At 37.3% G+C, this 26,290-nt stretch overlaps 1 protein-coding gene across 6 annotated transcripts in view; it reads left to right on the top strand.

The window, feature by feature from the left end:
* enah (ENAH actin regulator) overlaps positions 1–26,290 on the top strand; it is a 167,680-nt gene that overhangs the window by 36,559 nt on the left and 104,831 nt on the right. Inside the window, exon 1 of one of the 6 annotated variants that reach the window (XM_051645212.1) lies at positions 10,184–10,318. The exons of 1 other annotated variant lie outside the window; for it this stretch is intronic. In XM_051645212.1, the coding sequence (XP_051501172.1) occupies positions 10,305–10,318 (14 nt within the window). In that variant the 5' untranslated portion in view covers positions 10,184–10,304. Of the gene's footprint in view, positions 1–10,183; positions 10,319–20,279; positions 20,618–26,290 lie in introns of those variants that run through there. 4 more of the 6 variants (XM_051645210.1, XM_051645211.1, XM_051645214.1 and 1 more) reach the window with 4 other exon arrangements.

The raw sequence follows: 26,290 nt of genomic DNA, 5'->3' as shown, positions 1-26,290 counted from the left end.
CCAGCAGATTAATATTGTGGAGGATGAGAGTTATTGAGAATTAATGCCTATTGCAATAAATACTTAACCTATGGTGACTAATTCTTTCAATTAGTCAACCTCCCAGTTAGGATTTGGGAGACGTTTAATGTTACTTGAATTTGGTGCTATTGTTAATAAAGAACTATTGTTACATATTGTTTTATCTTCTTTCATAAGAAGAAAATAAATGCATTTTAACAGGAAAACAAGTATATATTTCAGCACTTTCAAAATCTGCGATTAATCGCGATTAACTACAAAAAGTTAATGCGATTTAATCGCAGTTAAAAAATTTAATCAACTGACAGCACAAGTAAAAATTTATGCTCTAGCTTATAAGTAGGCTAAATATTATTTATGACTGTTTGTTATCTTTAAAATGCTTCATTATGTATCAGTCTGAAAGTAGAAAACCATGTCATATTTATTCGCTAATTTGAGTAAATTTCACAGGTAAATAAAATAAGTACATTTTACTTAATTTTTCGAAGCTGGTGTTCCCAGCATGTACTGGGCTTGAATAATAAGCTTGCATGGATTCACTGTTTGCAAGTTTATTTACACTGTTTTCATTGTTGATTTTGCTGTTATGTTTGGTAATATCATGTTTTGTGAAGTCTGCAATTAATTTTCTACTCAAAATTGCCTGTTTCTTTAAAAACAATTTACGTTTGATTGTTACATAATTGTGTTTTGTGTACCAAGTGTTGAGATCTGCGTGCTCAGCTTTTATCTTTTTTCAGTTGCCTGTAATGCAGGGTGATGTTAGTCCAATAGGAATATTCTGGGTTGAGTACAAGTTAAGCTCAATCGACAGATGATTATGGTATAATATTGAATACCACAAAACTTATTTTGACTTGCCCCTCCTTTTCTTTAAAAAATATAATCTTAAGAAACCCTAAAATTACTGTAAAAATGATGATTTAAGCAACATTACAGCTCAAATAATACACAAGTTTTAACAAGAATTAATGTAAGTGCTTTCAAAAAATAAGCTTCACATTTCTACCTTTAAACTCTCAAAAAATTAACTCTATTCACTTCCATTGTAAGTGATTCACTGTAAATTGTGTTATGTGAAATGTTCCAATAAAATTTCAATTTTACTAAATGTGCATTAGGGATGCCACGATTATACGGTTTTACTATTAATCACGATTAAAAATGTCACGGTTAATTTAACTAAGAATTTAGAATCTGCGGTTAAAAACCGTGAAATGCTTTATTTTAAACTTTCAATTTATGTGAAACTGAAACACACAAATTCCAAAATATAACAGAGGAATTTGATATTCCAGACTCGTATCCATCAAAAAAGTGACTTAAATTGGCTGTTTGGCACTTAAATGACTGCCATAAGACGACGTATGTAAAACAAGCAGAAAGTCATAGAAAGATAAACATTCTACAAATGGGGCCGGATGCTCCACTAATTGTCCAACAACTAACTAGTAAGTTTAATAGTTTTAGCTGTGGTAATTTTAAAGTGATGAATTAAAGATGCAACTTTGTTAAATGTTTAAGCGTGCTGACAACGTGTGGTGCATTTGTGTGTAGTTACTATCAGCGAGTAAACTTGAACAGCATTGCTTCTGTACAAATTCACCGCATTCAACAATAAATGTCAATTTTAGTTATGATCGGACTTTAAATCGCCTGCTGTAAGCAGTGTTCCCGTTATTATGCACAGTCCACAGGTTTATTTGTGAGATGCCGTGGACAGTATTTTTATAGAGTCTGTAGCCAATTATTTATGTTGGGGTGTTGGACAGACAACGGATTTCTTTACTAAACTGTTGCAGAAGAAAAAACTGTTGGATGCAGTGAACTACATGTTGCGCACCCACAATAATCGTACATTTAGCCTACACACTTTTGAAGCGCTCCGGTTACATTGAAGCGCATCACTGAGCTCGGGATGCGCATAAGCGGTGTTGTGCCCTAGATTGGAGTGACTCTTATTACCTCCTATTTATTTTTTTGTGTATTTATCAGTTTTCTTATTGTAGGGCTGCCCTTTGCATCCACATATCCCCCAGAAAGACGTTCCATTGTTATTTGATATGCATGTTTTTTGGTTGCATAATATGAAAAGGATTGTTTTTTCTCAGACAGTAGGGCTGGGCGATAAAACGGTATCGATATTTATCGACGGTACACCTTTATCAATAACGATATAAAAAATGTTCGATATAACACTCGATAGTTTCACTTAAATGCATTAAAATGTAAATAGACATGAAGTTTGGTTGCATGAACAACCCTCAAGCGTGCACCGTCCCTGGATCATAAACAGCCTATCATATGGCTTGATAATGGAGCGTGCTACGAGTGACAAGCAAACAGCCAATAACAAGTTGTGTTGCTGTGAGGGTTCGGTTGCACCATCGCCATGTGACATCAGAACACACGAACACATGTGAAAATGAGTGCCGTGCCTGTCGGCGATGAGGAGAGTGTTAATAAAAAAGGACATTTCAGCTCGTCAGTGTGGCAGTTTTTTGGTTTCTTTACGTCTGACCAACATCAGAACACCGTTGTGTGTAATCTTTGCAAAAAAAACGTCCCGGCCAAGTACGGAAACACAAACTTATTTCATCACCTTAACCGCTTCTACCCTTTGGAATATGCAGCATGTCGTCCACCACGACCTACATCTACCTCACTTCAACAAACAACCCACAAGCAGTCCAAGATGGAGAGGTACTCGGCAACAATGCCTTATGAGAAATCCTCCAAACGATACAATGATAACACTTATTTATTTAATCTTCATATAAGATATAAGAAAGAAAATATTTGTTTTTGACAGTTAAAACTAAAATAATTTTTTTTGTTTGCCTTAATAGAGTGGGTAAATTAAAAATACAGTGGTTAAATTCAAACCTTTTTTATACCGGTCTTTGTTTAAAAAGGTTATTAAAATGTATCAATAATTATCGATACCGAATTATATGAAACATTATACCGTGATACAGTTTTTAGCTGTATCGCCCAGCCCTATCAGACAGTAATCTAGCCGTCAAAAACTCACACCATGGCATCCCTTATGTACATCATATATACATCATGATGGTGCCGCGGATGGCCGCCTTGGTGTGGAGTGCTTCTATTGTTTTGTTGTTTTTGTTTGTTTGTCCTGTGTTTAGTAATCTTTTTCCAGTCTGTTTTACCAGAGACGAACTGCTGAACATTCGACTGCATATACCAGTCAATCTTTTCCCAGATTTTGAATATTCAGGACGTTTTGTTTGACATTTTAGTCGGAGGCATGGCTGTGTAGTTTAAACGCGCTATGAGATGCAGGCGAAGGAGACGAGCAGGCGTGCTAGTCAAGCTCCGTTGGCGGGGCATTTCGAACAATGCTGCCGAGCATTCATCTTGCAAATCTCCGCTCTCTTCCTAACAAAACGGACAAACTACATCTCACCCACACAAACAAGGATTTTTCAACCTCTGCTGCCTTGTGCTTCACAGAAATCTGGCTGAGTGAAGCCATTCCGGATAGCGCGTTACATCTGCCGGGCTTTCAGCTGTTCAGAGCGGATCGCATCACGGAGTTAACAGGGAAAACGAGAGGCGGTGGAACATGCTTTTAAATCAATGAAAGTTGGTGTACAGATGTAACAACGTTAAAGAGGATGTGCTGTCCTAATTTGAAAGCACTCTTTATTAACTGTAAGCCTTTATACTCGCCGCGGGAGTTTTCCTCGTTTATTCTGGTGAGTGTGTATATCGCGCCAAACGCGTGTTTGAATGACGTGCTGCAACAGCTGGCTGATCAAATCACAGACACAGAACAACAGTACCCGGACTCAGTTATTATTATTCTTGGGGATTTTAACAAAGCAAATCTCACACATGAACTGCCCAAATACAAACAGCACATTACATGCCCAACCAGAGACAGAAATATACTGGATCACTGCTACACAACAATAAAGGATGCATATCGCTCTGTTCCTAGAGCAGCTTTGGGATTATCTGATCACTGTCTGGTTCATCTTCTTCCAACCTACAGACAGAAATTAAAATCTGCTAAGCCTGTAGTAAGGACTGCAAAGAGATGGACCAGTGAAGCAAAGCTGGAACTACAAGCCTGCTTTGACTGCACAGATTGGAGTGTTTTTGAGGCTGCAGCCACAGACCTGGATGAGCTCACAGATACTGTTACATCATATATCAGTTTCTGTGAGGATCTGTGCATTCCTACTTGGACTTATTTAACATTTAACAACGACAAACCATGGTTTACAGCGGAACTCAGGCAGCTTCATCAGGCTTACAGTGTTGGGGATAAAGTCTTGTACAATCAGGCCAGGAACACACTGAATAAGGGAATCAGAGTTTCACCTGCATGTCTTAGATCTTGTGCTAACCAGCTGGCCCCCATCTTTACACAGATCTTCAATAGATCACTGGAGCACTGTGAAGTCCCATGCTGCTTCAAATGTTCCACCATCATCCCCATCCCAAAGAAACCAAAAATCACAGGACTTAATGACTACAGACCTGTCGCCCTGACGTCTGTGGTCAAGAAGTCATTTGAGAGACTGGTGTTGGCCCACCTGAAGGACATCACTGGACCCTTTCTAGATCCCCTTCAATTTGCTTATCGAGCAAACAGGTCTGTGGATGATGCAGTCAACATGGGATTGCATCATATCCTGCAACATCTGGACAGACCAGGGACATATGCGAGGATCCTTTTTGTGGACTTCAGTTCGGTTTTCAACACCATCATCCCAGCTATTCTCCGGATTAAATTACACCAACTCTCTATTCCCACATCTATCTGTCAGTGGATTACCAGCTTTCTGACAGACACGTAGCAGCTTGTGAGACAGGGGAAATTCACTTCCAGCACCTGTACAATCAGCACTGGTGCCCCCCAGGGATGTGTGCTCTCCCCACTACTGTTCTCCCTCTATACCAACAACTGCATTGCCAAGGACCCCTCTGTCAAGCTCCTGAAGTTTGCAGACGACACCACTGTCATCAATGCCAGTAAAACCCAGGGGTGTCACTTATGTCTGGATGATTGTCACATTATTCAGTGCCTTTGTAGTGCTCTGCAAGACATGTTAGGCAACTTTTAGAAGCACAAAGAAGTAAAACTGCATTTTACAGAATGCTTTACCTTCGTTGTTGTAGCAACACTCGGTTGCTACCAAACACTCCCTGCCGCAGCATTCTCTTATTTAAGAGTTCAAATCCAACTCCGCCAGACTGTATGCTTGCTATTGATTAATGTGTTACTCCTTAACTCTTCTATAACGACAAGCAGACCCTCAATGCGGTCAATAGACAAGCATCTGGTTGCTACTATGGGATTTAACCCAAATTTAATTTACTATGAAACACCACAAAAACCTTAAAGTTTTTCAAACCAGAAGTGGAGAAACTGGTTTGGCTCTCTTTCTGAATATTTTGACCAAAGCCCGGATTTTGTTCCCTTCTATTTCTAATCCTCCAAGTCCATCAGTCTCATCTCTTCAGAGAATGGACAGAGTCACCATAGAGATAATTTCAACAAGTGTCCAGGATGAAAGGTTAGCTGGAGAGAGACACAGGGCTGCCTAGAGTGGATATAATAAGTCTACCCCCTCTAATAAACACCCCTGTTAAAACGGCAGGTTTTTGTGATGTAAAAAATGAAACAAAGATAAATCATATCAGACTTTTTGCACCTTTTAATGTAAAATTTAGAACCTATGCAATGCCATTTGAAAACCAAAGTGACACATTTCAGAGAAAAAAAATAAAAAACTTGGAATAACTTAACTGCATAAGTGTGCGCACCCTTTTATAATTGGGTATGTGGCTGTGTTCAGAATCAACCAATCATCAAGCTCATGTGAAATAGTGCACACCTGTCTTCACCTGAAGTGACTCTGATTAACTCCAAATAAATCTCAGCTGTCCTTGTTGGATTTTTCTGATATCATCTTGGTTGCATACTACTACAAGAGCCATGGGCCACAAAGAGCTTACAAAGCATCAACGGGATCTCGTTGAAAGGTATCGCTCAGGTGAGGGCTACAAACATTTTTCCAAGGCATTAGATATACCATGGAACACAGTGAAGGAGCTGCAGCTCTTTCTGGCAAGTACTGATTGCTCCCTACATGTGACAATTATATCCCGTATTCTTCATCTGTCTGGGCTATGGGGAGGGTGGCAAGACCAAGCCTTTTCTGACGAAAAAAAAAAAACATCCAAGCCCAGCAAAAACCTATATCCAGTCTCCCAAAACCATGTGGAAAAATGTGTTATGGTCTGATGAGATCAAGATTTTTTGCCCAAAATTGTAAAAGGTAGGTTTGTCACAAAAACAACACAGCACATCAGCAAAAGAACATCATACCCATGGTGAAGCATGGTGGTGGCAGCATCATGCTTTGGGGCTGCTTTTCTTCAGCTGGAACTGGGGCTTTAGTGAAGGTGGAGGGAATCATGAATAGCTCCAAGTACCAGTCAATTTTGGCACAGAACCTTCTGGCATCTGCTAGAAAGCTGAAAATGAAGAGATCTTTCAGCCTGACAATGATCCAAAGCACACATCCAAATCAACAAAAGAAGGGCTTTAGCAAACAAAGATTAATGTTTTGGAATGGCCCAGCCAGAGCCCAGACCTGAATCCTATAGAAAGTCTGTGGGGGGACACGAAGAGGGCCGTATGCAGGAGATGCCCTCGCAATTTGACAGAACTGGAACGTTTTTGCTAAGAAGAGTGGGAAAATATTCCCAAATCAAGATGTGCCAAGCTAATAGACTCTAATCCAAACAGACTGAGTGCTGTAATAAAATCAAAGGGTGCTTCAACTAAGTATTAGTTCAGGGATGTGCACACTTATGCAGTTAGGTTATTCTAAGTTTTTTATTTTTATTTCTTTTCTCTGAAATGTGTCACTTTGGTTTTCAGTGGCATTGCATAGGTTGTAATTTTTACGTTAAAGGTACAACAATTCTGATATGATTTATCTTTTTCATTTTTTTACATCACAAAAACCTGTTGTTTTAACAGGGGTGTGTAGACTTTTTATATCCACTGATATTTTTAAGGATTCTATTTAATAGTGGCCCTCTGTTTGGATCCCAACTCATTCAGACTTGCAGTTTGGTTTTGGTGGCCCGTCCGCTCTCTAGCAAGGATATGATTTCACCGCAGTCCTCTTCTCCATGGTAACTTTAGAAAAGACTTCTCAGAATGAAGGACTAACCCCTTGTTTGCCAATTACATCACGGCAACATGTATTGAGGTTGCTAACCAGTGTGGAATGAGGCCTGAAGGGTTAAGGTCAGAGTCTTTAGCCTCTTGTTCTTCACTGCTTTGAACAAGCTGAGATGACTACAGGGTAATTTCAAAGGAGCACAGAGAGTCTGTTACTTTGACCAAGACCTGTTATGATTGGTCAGCAAAGGGTGGCAGTATTCTATTGGTTTAGAAATATTATTTTAAATGTGAACAGAAGATTGCATTCCTAAAACCAGCACTTGTTTTCCAGGAAGAATCTTACTTCATTCATTATCACTTTTTGTATTGTTTTTCTTGTTGTGAAAGTTCTTGCAAATGGCTTAAAGGGATAGTTCACCCACAAATTTAAATGCAGTCATTGTTTACTTTCCCCTGTGCTGTTATAAACCCAAAGGGAGAAGTTTTGAAAAAATAATGATTGTGCTCAATGATGTCATACAATGGCAGTTTATGGTGACTACCTCTTCAAGCTTCAAAAGAATGCAAAAGTATAATTCAGAAGTCTAATAAATTATTGTATGAGACACATTATTTTTATAAAAGCATAAGATAGTAAATTGAGAAACAGCCTTATTTTTTGTTTTTTTTTTTTGGACCGGTGCCAGTTCACAGTGGACGGAATTACCCACGCGATGCTGAAAATAGAAAACAAGCAATTGATAGAATGTACCGTCGCTCGTCACTGCTGGTTAGGACAAAAACTCTAACCATAGAAAATATACCTTTTATATCGCATGTTGTTTGCCGTCAGTTTAGACACGGTTTGACTGTGGCTGTCTGTAGCCAACTCAGTGTTTCTGTTTGATTTCTGAGAACCTCGGCATAGAAGCCTGGGCATAGAAATGCATAAATTCTTCGACTACAAACTCTTCAGACATGTTTTGTAAGTTCTGTTCTCTGTGTGCCGTTGTATTGTGTTCTGTTGTCGCTATGGCTGTGGAGGACCTGTTTTTAGATAAACAAAATGAGTTTTTGCTTGAAAGCCCCAATATTGTGAGGGCACTGCATGAAGTGTTGATCTCGTGCCCTATGAACAAGCACAGGAGATCAACGGTCAGTGAACATTTTCACTAACATACAATAGATTCCAGTTTGTTTCTCGCCAAACCTTACAGTATGCTTTCATAACAATCATGAGACTCATGGGATAATTTATTAAACTTCTGAATTATACTTTTGCATTGTTTTGAGGCTTGTGGATGTAGTCACCATAAACATGTCATTGTATGACATCACTGAGCAAAATTTTTTTTTTCACAATTTCTCACTTTGTTTTAAGAAAAAGAAAAAAAGTAATATAGGGTTATAACAACACAGTGGTGAGTAAACGATTCATTTTCGTTTGAACTATCCCTTAAAGAAAGGGGCAATATACAAGAAAATAACAACATGGTCTCAGAGCAATTCGTAATAATTTTTACATAATGGCGAATCGTTAGATATAAGAAAAGGTATGCACAACTTTCATTCCCATAGAGACCAACCAATCAACAAAAATCAATACAATACAGGAATACAATTTTAGCTAGACTCCTATTCAACACTTTTTGTGAACAAATTTAGTTACTAATTCTATATTTATTTATACAGTACAAATGACCTCGTCTCATTCCAAACAAAGTTTTCTTCCGTGTTACACAAAAGTAATTTTTCTCTATTTAAGTCATGGTTAGGTTTAGGTTTGGGCTTTGAGATGGGGGTTAAACGTAGCAAGAATTGGTAAAACGCTCATTCAGAACTCCACTGTTTCTCTTTCTTCTGTGGTACACAAGTGATTTTAATATTAAAGTCATGGTTAGGTTTAGGGTTTTGGTTAGGGATTAAAGGAAAAATCATAACAGACCTTATTCCCACTAGTTCCATCTTTGATTTTTAATGGGAATGACAACGAGGCTGTGAGGGATAGACTTACCATCTCTTAAATGGCACGAACACTTTAAACTGCAGTACAGCCCATTGAAGAGAGACATCAAAATTACCCATTGAAGACATGTCTTGAGACTGGGTTTGAAATTGAATGCAAATTTAAGTGGATTAATAGCTTGAAAAAGTTTTTGCTGTATTGTACGATAATGAGGTTCCATTGAAACATATCATTTTACACTGCAAAATATAATTTCTTAATCACTATTTTTGCCTTGTTTTCCGGTAAAAACACCTACCGGTAAATGTCCTCGAAACAAGATAAATTTACTTAATTCGTTTCTTACTCCATTGGACAAATATATATATATATATATATATATATATATATATATATATATATATATATATATATATATATATATATATATATATATATAAAATTTGTTTTTATACATTATAATATGTATTATTTTTAATAAATCTAATAAAAAGCAATGAGATTTACATTTAAAACAAGTAAAAACTATTTGGCACATGGGTAAGAAAAATTAATGTACTTAAATTCATGTTACCTTACACAATTTTGCTTCTCTAGTAAATTTATCTTAAGATATTCTTACCAGAAAATAAGACTAGACTTTTTTTTTTGTTTGTTTTTTTTTGTGCAGTGTAGGATTGTTTTCAGTGGATAACACTTTCAATTGAAAGTTTTTACTCTGTAGCCCTGATTGTGCCATTCAAAGAATTATCAAGCCATGCTTTTTAACCACCAGTTCAAATGCCTTTTAGGCTTATCTAGTATATCATCCATCTGGATTTCATTTAACTGACAGTAAATGAACTCTCGCTGCTCTACTGCCCCAGTTGAGAAATGAATGAGAGATAAAAAACCCAAGTGAGCTCATGACACCCTTCAGTCAGCAGGTCTATTTTGGGGCAAGGGGACATTCTTTAGGGGACTGCCCAGTCTGACCAATTTAGCCCTGAGGGAGGGGTCCTAACAGCAAAGCCAGACCCAGATTCATCTCTGAGTCCCACAAATCCGTCAGACGGCTGACAGCTTACAGGACACCTCAGACTTGGAGGACACTGGAAATTCTGGAGAAGGACAGGATTAGACGGACTTCTAGCGTGTAGAGTTTTGGAAGACGCAGAAATGACACATGATGTGTAAGTCTGTACGAAGACAGTTGTCAACTGCACCATATAGGTGCTAGTGGGCTTGTAGAGAGGATTTCTTTTAAATGAATTAGATACTGATATTTTTATAGATATTTCTGTATCATGTGCATACGGGAAAGTAATCATGGCTTGATTCCTTTCTTGATAGCTAATCTTAGTGTTCTCCGAAGTCAAAGTAATAATAGACAAACGTCAACTGTAGCTTCTGGCTTATGTTGCTTGGGTTATAGCTTATAATAAAATGGCTTGGTGTTGCCACAACAGCAAATAAATATTAAACTGTTACTATCTTGTGATAGAATTAGGATGAATGGACTTTTGTGACTGACTGCAATTTGAACCCATAGAAAGTCGTAAAGCAAAAAAAAAAAAAATGTTTTAGCTTTTGATACAGGATATTCTTTGGTATTTAACAATGTGTGCCGAACTTACAGTAGCTCATACAGTAACAGTAAAGACAATATGGTATTGTGGTTTTGAATCAGAGCCCATATTTTACATTGGACTTAAAGCGATGACCCAACACAATATCAAATCTGTAAACTGTATTTTTTTATGTAGCCTAGTAGGGTTAATGGTTTTTGAGCATGATAGCATCTTAAGCAACTTGTCCATGTTTTTATCTACCAAATTTGGCTATAGCTTCTACCAAGCGACAGATGAATTTGTTCCAAAATTGTCATAGAGTTCGACCTTTGATTTCATGGCCTTTTGATGTTAACAACAAAATACAGTTGATGTCAGAAGTTTACATACATCTTAGCCAAATACATTTAAACTCAGTTTTTCACAATTCCTGACATTTAATCATAGAAAACATTCCCTGTCTTAGGTCAGTTAGGATCACTACTTTATTTTAAGAATGTGAAATATCAGAATAATAGAAGAGAGAATGATTTCTTTCAGCATTTCTTTCTTTCATCACATTCCCAGTGGGTCAGAAATTTACATACAATTTGTTAGTATTCGGTAGCATTGCCTTTAAATTGTTTAACTTGGGTCAAATGTTTTGGGTAGCCTTCCAGGAACAAGCTTCTCACAATAAGTTGCTAGAATTTTGGTCCCATTTCTCCGGACAGAACTGGTGTAACTGAGTCAGGTTTGTATGCTTCCTTGCTTGCACATGCTTTTTCAGTTCTGCCCACAAATTTTCTATCAGATTGAGGTCAGGGCTTTGTGATGGCCACTCAAATTCCTTGACTTTGTTGTCCTTAAGCCATTTTGCCACAGCTTTGGAGGTATGCTTGGGGTCATTTTCCATTTGGAAGTCCCATTTGCAACCGAGCTTTAACTTCATGATTGATGTCTTGAGATGTTGCTTCAATATGTCCACATAAATTTTCTTCCTCATGATGCCATCAATTTTGATGCTGCCACCCACATGCTTCACAGTTGGGATGGTGTTCTTCGGCTTGCAAGCCTCACCCTTTTTCCTCCAAACATAACGATGGTCATTATGGCCAAAGTTCAATATTTGTTTCATCAGACCAGTGGAAATTTCTCCAAAAAGTTAGATCAGAACAAAAGATTTTTAAGATCATGAGAAACATTTCAGTCAATTGTTTCAAAAATTTTGACCGGAAGTGTATGTTAATTTCTGACCTTAACTGTATATGGGAAGTGTTTTCTCCTTTTTAAGGTTGAGAAGCTTAATTATTTTGCTGTCCTAACTATGCACAATTACTGTATATGCGTAGTTGCATTTTTGTTATTTGTACTTAGCGTTGTTTTCTCCCTCTTGTCCACAACCCTATCAGAACCCAATGGACCCTTTTCACACTTCGTGTTTTCTTTTAATACCTAAATATGTGCCTGCGGATTTAATGAACAACCTCTCAAGAATTTATTTTTATTGACTTAACTACATATTCATGCAGATAACCCTGGAAAAACAACTTGTAACCTTTGAGTTTAGATGTAACCGTTGATGGACGATGCAGTTTACGTCTCCAAATGTAAATGCAGACAAAACTTTTAAGGACTGTGAAAACACATATACCTCAGCAGCGGCCATAGTTTCGTTTTCCCACTTTAAAAGTTCGTTTTCAGTCAAACTAAAAGCAATAATTCTTTTTTTTATTATTATTTATTTATTTTTTTTATTTTATGTAAATGCATTATTGTGACTGAAACCATACCAGTCTGATTTTATTAGAAGTCAAACTAACAGACCTAGATAATGTGATTGTAGCTCGGCTTCATCCAGCATTTATACACGTTAATCGGACCACAGTTGGCCTCCGCTTTGGCCTCATGCCGAAAGATAGAGGTGATGCTCAATGTGTATTACTGTCACTTCCTCAGCTGATGTCCTTTCTTCATATATTTGATTATGCATTGTGTCATGGAACGTACTAATATTGTGGTTTGACCTGTCCTGCATTCCTCTCTTTTGTATAATTAAAGGAATATTCCGTATTCAATACAAGTTAAGCTCAATTGACAATTTGTGGTATAATGTTGATTACCAGAAAAACTTGTCCCTCTTTTTTTTTTTCTTTTTTTTTTTAAAGCTAAAATCTGGGTTACAGTGAGGCACTTACAATGGAAGTAAATGGGGCCAATCTGTAAACATTAAAATACTGTTTCAAAAGAAGTCACAAGATGTAAACCTGTGGTAAACTGATTTAAGTGTGATCAAATCAGTTACTAACCTTTTCTGTGCAAAGTTATATCCAATTTTTCAATTTCTTGCTATTACTACGTAATGCTGTAAACCCTAAAACAACAGTAAAATCGAGTTTAAACAATTTTACAACTTAAATAATACACAAGTTTTAACATAAATTTTTACTGAATTACATGCTTCACATTTCTGCCTTTTAAACCTTCTAAAAATGGGCCCCATTCACATCCATTGTAAGTGCCTCTCAGTATACTACATTTTTGCTCTCTTTTTTTAACGAAAAGGAGGGACGAGTTGAAATAATTTTTGTGGTAATCAACATTATGCCACAATTGCTGTCGATTGATCTTAACTTGTATCGAACCTGGAATATTCCTTTAAGTACTGCTGTTTGATAGGGATGGGCTCGAGGACTCGGGTACTCGGACGTGGCAGCAATGATCGATCATGAAAATGATGCTCGATAGTGATCACGCATGATGTGACTTTCACTTAATTCGGAATCCAGTGACAATTACCTGACAACTAAACACAAACGTGTCAAAGAGCGAGCTTATTTAATTAAAATTAACGTTTGCTAAACACACTTTATTATCATTTAATGTAAGAACTTTGACTCGTTAATGGATATTATTTAATAAAAGTGAATGATTGTCACTGACTAAACCTCCCTGCCCTGCGTGACGTAACGCACACCTGCATCTTGACGAAATGAAGATTTCCGCTCGAGTTTCCAAGTTAGATATCCGATATAAAGTGTCATTCCGTTGCACTTAATTTCTTCAGTTGAAAGGTGGATATTTAGACTCTCTGAGTTGAATGGAACGCTTCATGAATCACAGCAACAACAATACAGAGCATCGCGGCTTTCCTCACAAGCACGAACATTTGGGGACACACACACACTTACACATACACACCAGGCGCGTGTGGAAGTGTACAGCCGGCGAGTGTTTCAAACAGCTAGACAGAGCGCAGTTAAATGGAACACAATGCAGCATCTTCAAAACTGAACTTCAACTTAACACGCATATTAAAACGCAATGGATATGGTATCTCCTGTTATTTGAAAATAGACTGTTCAGACAGTCACTAAAAAAACTGGTGCGCACTTACTAAGATTACTAAGGAAGAACAGACAGACGCGCGTTGTGCACATTCTTTCAGAGTTGGACAGAGAATCTTCACATAATGACAAAATATAATGCATTATATTTTAGATTATGCAATCTTTTTTACATTTTGTAACATACTATTTTATAACAGCCTATAATAATGAATAGATGATACACTGGAACAACAAGACGCAATGCAGCAGCCAATGCCGTTTGTCAGACATGTTATTATATATACAGTTATGAACATGTAATTGCCCCTTGAGTACTCTGAGTACTTGAGTAATTAGTCTGAGTACTCGAGTAGACAAAATGACCAAAATGCCCATACCTACTGTTTGAGGGGGAGAAACAGCTCTTCGCTTGACTCAAGATGTTTGTTGTTCTGTCTGTATCATGTATAATGTATGTTTTGTTTTTTTTGGTGCTCACAGGTGTAATGAATCAATAGTCATTTCCCCCTCATATAGCCTGTTTTTCATCCAGCTGTGGTTTGATGTTTTTTGCCAAACTGTACTCATGTGTTCAGCAATAAAATAGCAACTCACTGTCTGGGTTTTTTTTTTTTTTTTTTTTTTTTGGCTGTCCCTCAGTGTCTATATAAATTATATAAATTTGTGGCGTAGTCATGCACAGTTTTTTTTTTTTTTTTTTTTTTTTTTCTGTTTATGTTAAAAACATTTCCTGTTCTCAGTAATATGCCATTCTTCTGTACCTTGTTTTCATGTACCTACATATCTGAAGGAATTTTGTCATTGTCACACTCCTTTTTGGCTTTCTCACCTGACTTGACTTGGCTTGTTTTCGATGTCCATGTTTGACACCAGTGTCAAAGTGGTTTCTGTAAGACAAGTCTCACAAGTCTTTATATTGTCACTTGCCAAAATAATGAGCTCATTCCCATAAACTTTTTGTCTGTTGTTTATTTTAGGAACACAAAAATAAGAAATGAATGTTGAGTATGAGATACAACTTTTTTTAATGTCTTTTTAGTTCAGTATTCAGACACACATGTTTAAGCTTGTGGTTTCTACATTACAGCTGCAAATTAGCACCACATTTATTATTTTTTTTACATTTGTTTTTTTATCATTGACATGAATTGTCATGCATTGATTGCAGAATTTGTAGTGTATTTTTTTTAAGCTTATTATGATTTTAATTTTTCTTGATTTTATTCCAGCGTTATGAGAATCAAATTTCACATTGATACTATACTGTAGAACATTTTGATATTTGACTGATAGTTCCAGATACAGATGTTTGAGAATTTGATTCAACAACATAAAAAACGTTAATAAAAAGTCAAATTGGGGCCTGGGTAGCTCAGCGAGTAAAGACGCTGACTACCACCCCTGGAGTCACAAGTTTGAATCCAGGGCGTGCTGAGTGACTCCAGCCAGGTCTCCTAAGCAACCAAATTGGCCCGTTTGCTAGGGAGGGTAGAATCACATGTGGTAACCTCCTCGTGGTCGCTATAATGTGGTTCTCGCTCTCGGTGGGGCATGTGGTGAGTTGTGTGTGGTTGCCGCGGAGAATAGCGTGAAGCTACGCGCTATGTCTCTGCTGTAACACGCTCAACAAGCCATGTGATAAGAAGCGTGGATTGACGGTCTCAGATGCGGAAGCAACTGAGATTTGTCCTCCGCCACCCGGATTGAGGCGAGTCACTATGCCACCATGAGGACTTGGCGCATTGGGAATTGGGCATTCCAAATTGGGGAGAAAAATCCAAAATAAATAAATAAATAAAAATAAAAAGTTAAATTGTGTATGTGCTTAAACTAATTCATACTGTGTTTAGGGGATTCCTTCTTGGTTTTGTGATATAACAGAATTCAGCTGCATTTTATTATATTCTGACAAGAAATATCTATTATCTGTGATTTTTAATACACTGTGATGACATTACATGACAGAGCATGCGTCTGGCCTTTACAATCTTTATAATTTGCTGAGCTGATTTAAGTGATTGTTGAATAAAGTAACCTGGAGCTGAATGCGCGTGTGTGTGTGTGTGCTGCAGTAGATGATCAGCATTGCCTTGTTGTTCCTGATTGCTCTAATCCGGTCTCTCTCTACCCCATGGCGTAGTTAATATCCCAACCCTCTATAACGCTACCTCGGTTAACATCTCAACCCTTGACTCGTCATATTATTATAAGGTTGCAGATGTCATGGCCCTTTACACACGATTAAACCTGTGTTTTGGAGGAGGAATGGGTGAATTTGTTCAGTGCAGTGTTGCCGCCCTCCTTTTGTTATTCCGAGGATGTTATGGGGCCCTGATCTGGGGATTTTTCAGTTTTCTGCTTCTGAGAGCACAGGGGCCCTCTGGCTTTCTGCTGCCCTTCTTTTCACATTTGAAGGGCACAGTCTTCATTCCTCCATTTTTTAAAGTGATAAAGTGAAAATTAGGGTTGGGAATTGAAAACCAGTTCTTATTCAAAATCAGTTTCTTATTAAAGAAAATGTATTTAATTTTTTCATAATTTATATTAAAGAATTTCTGACAAGCTTTGATAGGCTGTGACTGCAATTAGAATTGTTTTCCAAGCATTGCTCATTAAGGAATCAGAATCTTAACCAGAATTGTTTCATTTCTTATGATTCCCATCCCTAGTTAAAAAAAAAAAAAAAAAATGAACAAAAAGAATATATAGAATAAGGATTGAATGGTAAGCTGACATGACTTCCTACCATGCCAGTCAGTTGTCACCATAGATGGTGGTTGCCCTTGTTGGTGCCCTTTTCACCTAAAGTTTTTGGGAGTTGGTGACTGTTTAGGTCATGAAGAAATTCTGCTTTCAGCACTGTTATGTGGCCATTTAGTTAAAGTGAGGATGAGCCATTTCCTCTACACCTGGGATGATTCATGGTGTTTCTGCTGCTGTAGTTTGTACTGTTGTTTCACAACTGAGTTTGAATTCAGCTGAGTTCACTGAAATTGAAGTCAATGTAAAATGGAAATAGATACAACCTCAAAGAAATTACAGCAGCCTACACAGTAATGTTGGGGGGCGAGGGGGGCTAATGGTTTTAAAAATGTGTAAAGCAATGCATTGGCAAAATCAGAACTCTGATGTTTTTTAAACTTGCATTGATTGAAAATGTCTTATGTGACATTGAGATGGTTTGAGTGTTATGATATCCTGCTTTGAGCCAGACCCTTGCAGTCACTCAGTCTGTTTGTCTCTCTACTGTCACATGTGTTAGAATATAGCAGCATATAGGGAGGTTGTTGCTAGGGGCTGGAAAGTGTGCTTGCATAAAGTCATTCTCATGTTTTTGCACTTCAACTCTGAGTACTTGAAGCATTTTGGGTAACAATTAGGGGTGTAAAAATGCATTCATAACAATACATCGGAAAAAAGAAGAATTGTAAATTATTTGGTGGCCGCCAAAAATGTTCAATGCAGGAAAACCCTGCATTGGCATGATTATGGTTTCTTTTTCTATCGTGGTACTGCAAAATCAGGATTAGAATTGACTGTCTGGGCAAGTGACCAAACTTTAGTCGCCACATCACTGCAGGCGTTTCACCAGCACGGTTCTCTTACCAGAGTACGGTTAGCTAAACGTGCAGAGAAATCCAGGCCGGGAACCGTTTGTAATTATATTAGAACCATTTTCAAGTGGAAATGCTTCTGGAACTGTTCCTCACTGTGCTTAGACCATTCGGCCTGATGTTGGAAAATATATTTTTGATATTATTTCAAATGTTCATATATAACTTTAATTCAATTCTAGCACTGATGGCAATTTGTGTTTCTAATAATTGGTTTTCAGAAATAATCTTGAAGGGACAAGCCCAGACTGGTTCTGTGGCTGTTTTGCCACCTCCTGCAGAGGCATGAAGCCTGAAATGGCAGCGCCAGACCTCCTGTGGACTTGTGGTTTATATGCAGAGGTGTCGCATGCATCCTCCCATGCACCATGTGTTGCTCTAGGTTTCACACTCTCAGTCTGACCCCACTGCACCACCCACTCATGGGAACCTGGTGCTTCCAGGTGGCGCTCTCTGTGCGTGACAAGTCTGAGAGGTTGCTTGCCAACTCCGGTCTATGTGAGACTCTGAAGGTCTGCATTTGCTGTTCAAGTCGTTGGTAGCATACAGTGTACAGCTCTCTGATCCGGAGTAGCAAATTGATCCCTGCATAATTACGCTGGTCTCTAAATGTGAGCATCTGTTGTTAATGTGCTTGACTTGCACATTCCCTAGAGTGCGATATAAGACTCATCTGCTGAAAATCGTGGTTGTCCATTTTCCATCACTGAAATGGAAAAAGAGAAATTAACCTTTTCTGTTTGCAGCAAGCACTCAGAAAATAGATTTTCAATTAAATTAATTTTAATTGAGGAAAAATTTTTCAATCGAGGAAAACCACACAATTAAAATATATAAGCCATTTCAACTGAAAATAATCTATTTGAACAGATTTGACATTAAATGAATTTAGTCATGCTTACTAGATGGAATGAAAATAAGAAGGGCTGAGTAGGATTCGAACCCTGGCTGTTTACGAGATATTGTTTATTTTTTTTTATGACATACAGCAAATAATAACTATTTTAATTGAGTATTTTACTGGACAGAAAATGCTGAAATCACTTTTCAGTGTGTGTATTTGTTTGTCTGTTGATTTGTGTATAGCCAGTTATGGCCAGCAAAAAAAATTCTAAAATAAAATTTTACATTTTCAATTTTTTAATTATTGAATCATGTAAATGTTACTAAAAAAAAAAAAATTAAAAAAAAAGTTATCTTACACTGACATTAATTACTAAATTAATGGTCGATACTGTGGCAGTGGGGTTTCAAATACAGCTTCTAAAGGAGTGACTGTAAATCTGACTGCCGTAATCCACCTCTCTTTTTTTCCTCTTGTGATTTGCCGTTGGATCAAATGGGAATGAAAATATTTGTTGTGGTCTATGGAAGTTGTACCCTGAAACAGTTTACTTCTGCGATCCAAACCATGGGTCCATTAATTACACTGAACATGCAGCAAAAATGTATATACAGCATATATTTTGAGTGAGTTGTAAAATCCAGGCCAACATTTTGTAAAATTTTCTGATATGATGCCCAGCAAATATACAGCTTTATATATATATATATATATATATATATATATATATATATATATATATATATATATATATATATATATATATATCTGAGCCCTGCCAAAGCAGATACCCAAAGTTTTATTGATTCATCTTGCTGTCAACTTGCCCCCCTCCAGTGACTGTTGATTTAGATGGGTCCTTGACCGGTGCTGCCCTCGTCAACGCTTGACTGATTAATTGTCGAGTTTACAGGCTGGATGCTTAGAACGTGTCTGCGCATTCTGATCGGGCGTCTGCGTAGTGAACCCCACCCTCAAAAAGACAAGGCCCTTATCCTGTACCTGACATGTCACTCACACCCATCTGTTCACATGGAGACAGGCCAGACAATTGCAAACCATGGGATCTGGCTTTCCTATGCCATCCACAAACCACATGATCACAGAGTGCATCTGTCACATGGTGAATGTTTCCCGAGTTTTATTTTACTGAACAAGCTGGGCTGTTCCAATTTCAGAACAGTGCAGCACAAAGCAATTTTGTGTAGATTGATTGCTGAATTAATAATTTTATAAGCTGTTAGAAAGGAAGTGAGCTGAGCAGTATAAGGAAGAGGAGATAGACCACTTGTAGTAAAATGAATGGGAGAAATAGTCAGCACTCTGTATTGTGGCTTTCAAGTGAAGTCCAAAATATCATTCACAATTCACAAGTAAAACAGAAAAAAAAAATAGTTTACCATCGTTTGTATATTTGTTTTTAGTTTGGCTTCTTTTTTTGTTTCAGTCTTGAATGAGTTACATGTCGTAAAAATATGAAGTATACTCTGCCTCTTTAATTCTATATCAGAGAGGTACCACCTCTTTCAACCAATAGGCTAATTATTTAGTACTCTGCATATTATTCATTTGACATTGTTTACCACAGTCTGCACAGCTGACTGACCGCACATGCTGCTTCAAAACAAAGCTTAGCAAGTAAAGATAAATCACAATTGAAACAGAGTTGCACGGAATAAAAAGAGAAGGGTGGGGGTGGGAAAGAGAGAGTGAGGAAGAGAATGAGAGATAGAGAGAGAGAGAGAGAGAGGCAGGGCGGGAAAAAGCCTGCTCAGTTAAGCAGTATTAACACAGCGTAGCAATTTCATCTTCCCAAACGTGATCTCCTTTAACAACTGTGAGCGCTTAAATGCCTGTTGCCAGGTTACCATCCAGCACTGTGAAAAGCAGGATTGTGTACGCAAGTGGCATGGAGAACACCGCTGACATGCACCCGTCTCTAAAGAATGAATCACAGATGCATTCAGAAACAGGAGGAACGCAATGAATAGGCAAGTGTGATCAGGATCGAATCTGCAGCATTGATGCTGGAGCCGGGGGAAGCCATGCAGCTCCAGTCTGCAGCACAGTGCAAGGTGTGGGGCTTCATATTGAATGAAAGATGCGCCTTGTCTTCAAAAATGGAAGTCCACCGGTATGTACGCACAGGGATTGTTTTGTGGATGCTCTGGGCAGAGCATTCAGATATAAGCAACTGTTGCATACTGAAATACAAGCATCTGATTTGTTGCATCTTTTATGTAGCTGTAAAATTGCAAAACACATTGCACAAGGGCTGGGTAATTGCACAGTTTAGGTTCATGTTGTTTTAATTTCTGCTTCATCGTTGGCTCTCAATTTTTGGGATTATAGGTTTAAAAAAGCTGTGCTCTATCGTAATTATGGAGGATGTGAGCTGCTCTAGGAAGTATGGTGGAGGAAAATGTTTTCTGTTAAGTTACAGTAAATTTAATTTACTCTAATAGCTCCCTGTGGAATGGATGGAAGATGCACAAATTGGCCTATAAAAGCATTAGGCAAGCCACCAATGTTTTTTTACCGCAAGTTCAGTCATCAAATATTGATGGGTAGTTTATCCCAATATGCAAATGTTGCCCTACAGACCAAATTAAGTCAAGTTTTGCCCTCATTTTACTGACAGGGGTCCCGATCAAATAAAATGTATCTGGTCAGTGGCCTCAGAGACTAGCCGTGAAGCTAAAATTTATTTATTCACACCATTGTAGAGCATGTTAGTCTCAGTTCACATGTTAGTGTGCATTTTCTACTTTTTAAATAGTGCTTTACCAAAGTCTTCAAGGAAAGGTGTTTCCCCATGTATCCACCATGAATGGGCCGTTTTCATTAACCGTGCGGCCACTTGCAGCCATGACTAACAAGTATCACTTATGATGTCCTTAAGGGGAACCTCCGTGCATGCAGAAGACATGGTTATGTGGCTGATGTGAGAAGTCAGTGTGTGTTCTTTGGTTGTGAATGGCACCTCAGTGGTTTCTCACATAAAGTGCTTGGAGGAAAAACCAGGCCATTGTCAGCACTCACCTGCCACTTTCTTGACACTCTAACACTTCGTAAAAACAGTTAATTGCATTGGCAACACCGTATGATCGTCAGACCTTCTGTTCGGTGTGCCTCAGGTTTTCGGGTCATTCCTGAGGTGTAGGGTGTTGTTTTCTCTGAATGAGAAAATTCTTTGAATTTATTTGTTTCGCCAATGTTGATGTTTGTGATTTCACAGTATTGTGTTTAGGAAAACTAGTAGTGCTGGTCTTGTTGGTCTTGATTTTATGAGTTGGAACTGCTTGTTCTTATTAAAGTTTCTTAGTTAGCCTAACACTGTTTTGCTTTGGCAACATTCATTCACACCACTTGATATGCAAGCAAAAGAATTTCACTTTTTATTTTTCCATTTTCATTATTTCGTTACATATGCAGACTTTCTGAGTTGTTCACAAGACTTAATGGATAGCCAGTGTGTTTGTTTACAGGAACAACTTTAAGTCATTTCCATTGACTAATATACACTGGCGGCCAAATGTTTGGAATAATGTGCAGATTTTGCTGTTTCGGAAGAAAATTGGTACTTTAATTCACCAAAGTGACATTCAGCTGATCACAAAGTATAGTCAGGACATTACGGATGTAAAAATCAGCACCATCACTATTTGAAAAAAGTCATTTTTGATCAAATCTAGACAGGCCCCTTTCCAGCAGTCATCACTCCAACACCTTATCCTTGAGTAATCATGCTAAATTGCTAATTTGGTACTAGAAAATCACTTGCCATTAAACCAAACACAGTTGAAAGCTATTTGGTTCGTTAAATGAAGCTTAACATTGTCTTTGTATTTGTTTTTGAGTTGCCACAGTATGCATTAGACTGGCATGTCTTAAGGTCAATGTTAGGTCAAAAATGGCAAAAAAGAAACTGCTTTCTCTAGAAACTCATCAGTCAATCATTGTTTTGAGGATTGAAGGCTGTATTTCATACAAAGGTGTACATTACAGTCTTCAAAGACAAAGGACAACTGGATCTAACAAGGACAAAAAGAGATGTGGAAGGCCAGATGTACAACTAAACAAGAGGATAAGTACATCAGAGTCTCTAGTTTGAGAAATAGATGTCTCACATGTCCTCAGCTGACAGCTTCATTGAATTCTACCCACTCAACACCAGTTTCATGTACAACAGTAGAGAGAAGACTCAGGGGTGCAGGCATTATGGAAAGAATTGCAAAGAAAAAGCCACTTTTGAAACAGAAAAACAAAAAGAAAAGGTTAGAGTGGGCAAAGAAACACAGACCTTGGACAACTGATAATTGGAAAAGTGTTATGGATCTTAACCCCATTGAGCTATCGTGGTATCAGCTAGACTGTAAGGTGCGTGAGAAGTGCCCGACAAGACAGGAAACATGGGGTGAAATGTCACCTGAGTATTTGGACAAACTGACAGCTAGACTGCCAAGGATCTGCAAAGCTGTCATTGCTGCATGTGGAAAATTTTTTGATGAGAACTCTTTGAAGTAGTTTAAGAAGTTTTTGGAATGTATTTTTTTTTTTTTTTTCTAATTGTTATACATTTTCCTGACTATACATTGTGATCAGTTGAATGTCACTTTGGTGAAAAAAGTATCAATTTCTTTCCATAAGAGCAAAATCTGTACATTATTCCAGACTTTTGGCCGTCAGTCTATATATTTTTTTAATAACTGCAAAGTGTTCATACCATGGATTGTTCCTTTTCTTTGTAAATGATATGAGTATGAGTTCCTGGTATAATAACTTCTATATTGGTTTTTTAACTTTTAAGACCCCATGAAATTGTTTGTGAATTTTTTTTTTTTTTTTTCGTGTTGACATATTTCCTATGGAAACAGGAAGTTGGGATGGGACATATTGATGGGCTTGTCCCTTTTCAAAAGAAACAAAAATGGCCAACTGCTATGTCATAGCCATGAACCATGATTTGCTAATTGCTATTGCTAGTCGTTGCAGTCTTAGTTGCACGTAGTATAAGAGGGAGGGACATTCTCATATTAGACAGCATTTTATTGGACAAAAGATTAGTGTTCGAACGATATGGGTTTTTCAATGTCCAATATCGATATCTAGAGAGTAGGATGACCGATAAAGTAAATGCAGATAAACACGATACAATTTAACAACAGCAAATCAGATGTGCACAAAATTTCTGAAATGTAACAGACACTTATTTTATGCAATATGTACTCAAATTTGCATAAACTTGAAATGATAAAACCTTGAAAACAGAAAGTGTTGACTATCCATTAACAAAACTATTGTAAGATTTTGGAACTGACACAAGGCAATGTTAGCGCTTTTGTTAACCGGCCAAGGGAACGTGGTTATCGGCCGATAATCGCAAAATGGCCAAATATCGGGCGATTAATCATCCTGGCCAATATATCGGTCTATCACTACAAAAGATTGTAAAATGAGCCAATAGTATTTTTGGTCCGTTTTCCCGGAAGAGAAAGACTTTTAGAAGTGCATGAGCCTATAGATGAACTCAAAGCTTGAAAGCATGGACTATAAGCCACAAAACTCCAATTTTTATTTTATTGGGTCTTTATGTATTCATTGATTAGAAAGAAAGGGTGAGTCTCAATCAGCTCCCTAGTTCAGTATTCAGGGCACTGATCATTGAGTTGGCCATGATCAGTGAGTCTCAATTGCAAATTTGTTCCAGTACACTGAAACATTTGCTCCTTAAAAAATCCCACAATGCACCATAAAAACCAGGGAGCATTGTTGCTCACTTATGTTCCCTTACCAGAAACATTGTCATGTCTTCTGAAGTCTCTCAAGCTGTTAGAAGACGAGCACAAGTGTAAATATATGATGTCAAAGCCATTGTCTTTTTAAAAGAGATGCTGTTTGTAATGTTGGTCATCCATAATGACCATGAAAGGGAAACAGTCTTATAAATGTTAAAGTTGTTAAAAGTAGGTTTCAAATACACTCCATTATAATTTTATTTATTTAATGTCTTTTATCTTACATAACACCATGTTTGAATGTATTCAATGAAAATGAAAGATAGTGTAATTTATACAGCGACGGTGCTAATTAATAACAGCTGCGCTTGAATGAGCAAGCTCGTTAACGTGTCGTGGGTGATTGAGTCATAAGTGTCACAATGTTCAGTGGATGAACACCCTTACCAGTGCCCGAATTTATGTTCATGATATACTGATTCATGACATAGGGAGCTAGGGAGCTGCTTGAGACACACCCAAAATAGGGGGGTTTATTGTGTAAAAGAGAGGTTAAGGTTTCCATGAGACTGTCAGAGGTCACACTACTTATTGTCAATTTAAGTTACAATTAACTTAACGCTTGGATAAAGATAGCAGATGGCAGCTGTCAAAGTGAATATGTATTTAGGATAGCTATATATATATATATATATATATATATATATATATATATATATATATATATATATATATATATATAATATAATATATATATATATATATATATATATAATATATATAATATATATATATATATATATATATATATATATATATATATATATATATATATATATATATATATATATATATATATAATTTTTTATTTTATTATTACTGTTTTTCAGTGACCAATCAAACAAGGACACGTGAAGGAAAAAGTGTGAAGTTATGTTGAAATAGTCATGTTGAATTTTAGAATTTTGATTTTCAGGCCTGGAAAAAGTCATGGAATTAGGAAAGTCTTTAAAATGTTATGAAGAAGTTTCTATAGTGTGTGTGTGTGTGTGTGTGAATGAATGTATGTATGTATGTATGTATGTATGTATGTATGTATATATATATATATATATATATATATATATATTCTAGTTTTGTTCTAGTCTACAATATTTCATGAGCTATATATTGTTCTTTTTAAGTGCTTGTTTAGGGAGACATTTGCCTGCAAGATAACATGATAACATCAGTCTCTGTTGAGGTACTCACTGGAGAAGCGTATACACTAAGTGTAATCATTTAGCAATTAAAAAGATTGTTTCCTGACATACAAATGGAAATCCACCCATCAGTCTCTAAATTAATTCTAAAAATCCTCATTCAGTAATCATAAATGACTGCAAAAGTCTGGGAACTCTGACTAAACACTCAAAACACTAATTTCCCACAATGTCCACAGATATGTTGCTATCCCTTTTTTAATTGTAGCGAAATTCTTTGTGGCTTCCTGACCATATGTGTCTTAGCCTAAGTGGAAACAAGTCATAATTACAATGGTATTATTGCTCCGTAACTCCAGGCTCCTTTTAAGTGTGTTCTTGTCCCCTTGCCAGTGGCTTAAAAGCAGGCTCGTCTCACAAATAAGCTGCCCATGCAGAGGATGTCGCCAGTGCTGTTTATACAGTGATGATGTCTCCCATTGTCCTGCATAGCACAGCATGAATGAATCTGCACCGGCATCCACCAGAACGGGTGTTCTGCGTGACTCATGGTTTGTGAGTGGAGTGTATTTTTAAGCCAGTTTTTTTTTTTTTCTTTTTTTTTTTTCTGTGGAGGAGGTGAGGTATTGGCAGCTCAGGGACTCTACATCTCAACTGTGGAAGGAAGCAGTCCCTGCCGATTGCTGCATAAGTCTCACATCATAGGATGCCCAGGTGAACATTGAACACATGAGTGAGGCATTAATGCACAGACTTTTGTTTGAGACGCTTTAAGTCCATTTAGTTTTTATTATAGCTGACACAATGTAGACTCGGCTTACACATCGTTTAATCAAATCCAGCAGATAGGATGGAGCAGTCTTGGAG

This window comes from Myxocyprinus asiaticus, chromosome 19 (assembly GCF_019703515.2).
Source record: "Myxocyprinus asiaticus isolate MX2 ecotype Aquarium Trade chromosome 19, UBuf_Myxa_2, whole genome shotgun sequence".
Lineage (NCBI taxonomy): Eukaryota > Metazoa > Chordata > Actinopteri > Cypriniformes > Catostomidae > Myxocyprinus > Myxocyprinus asiaticus.
This window is presented reverse-complemented; position numbering and strand designations above follow the sequence as displayed.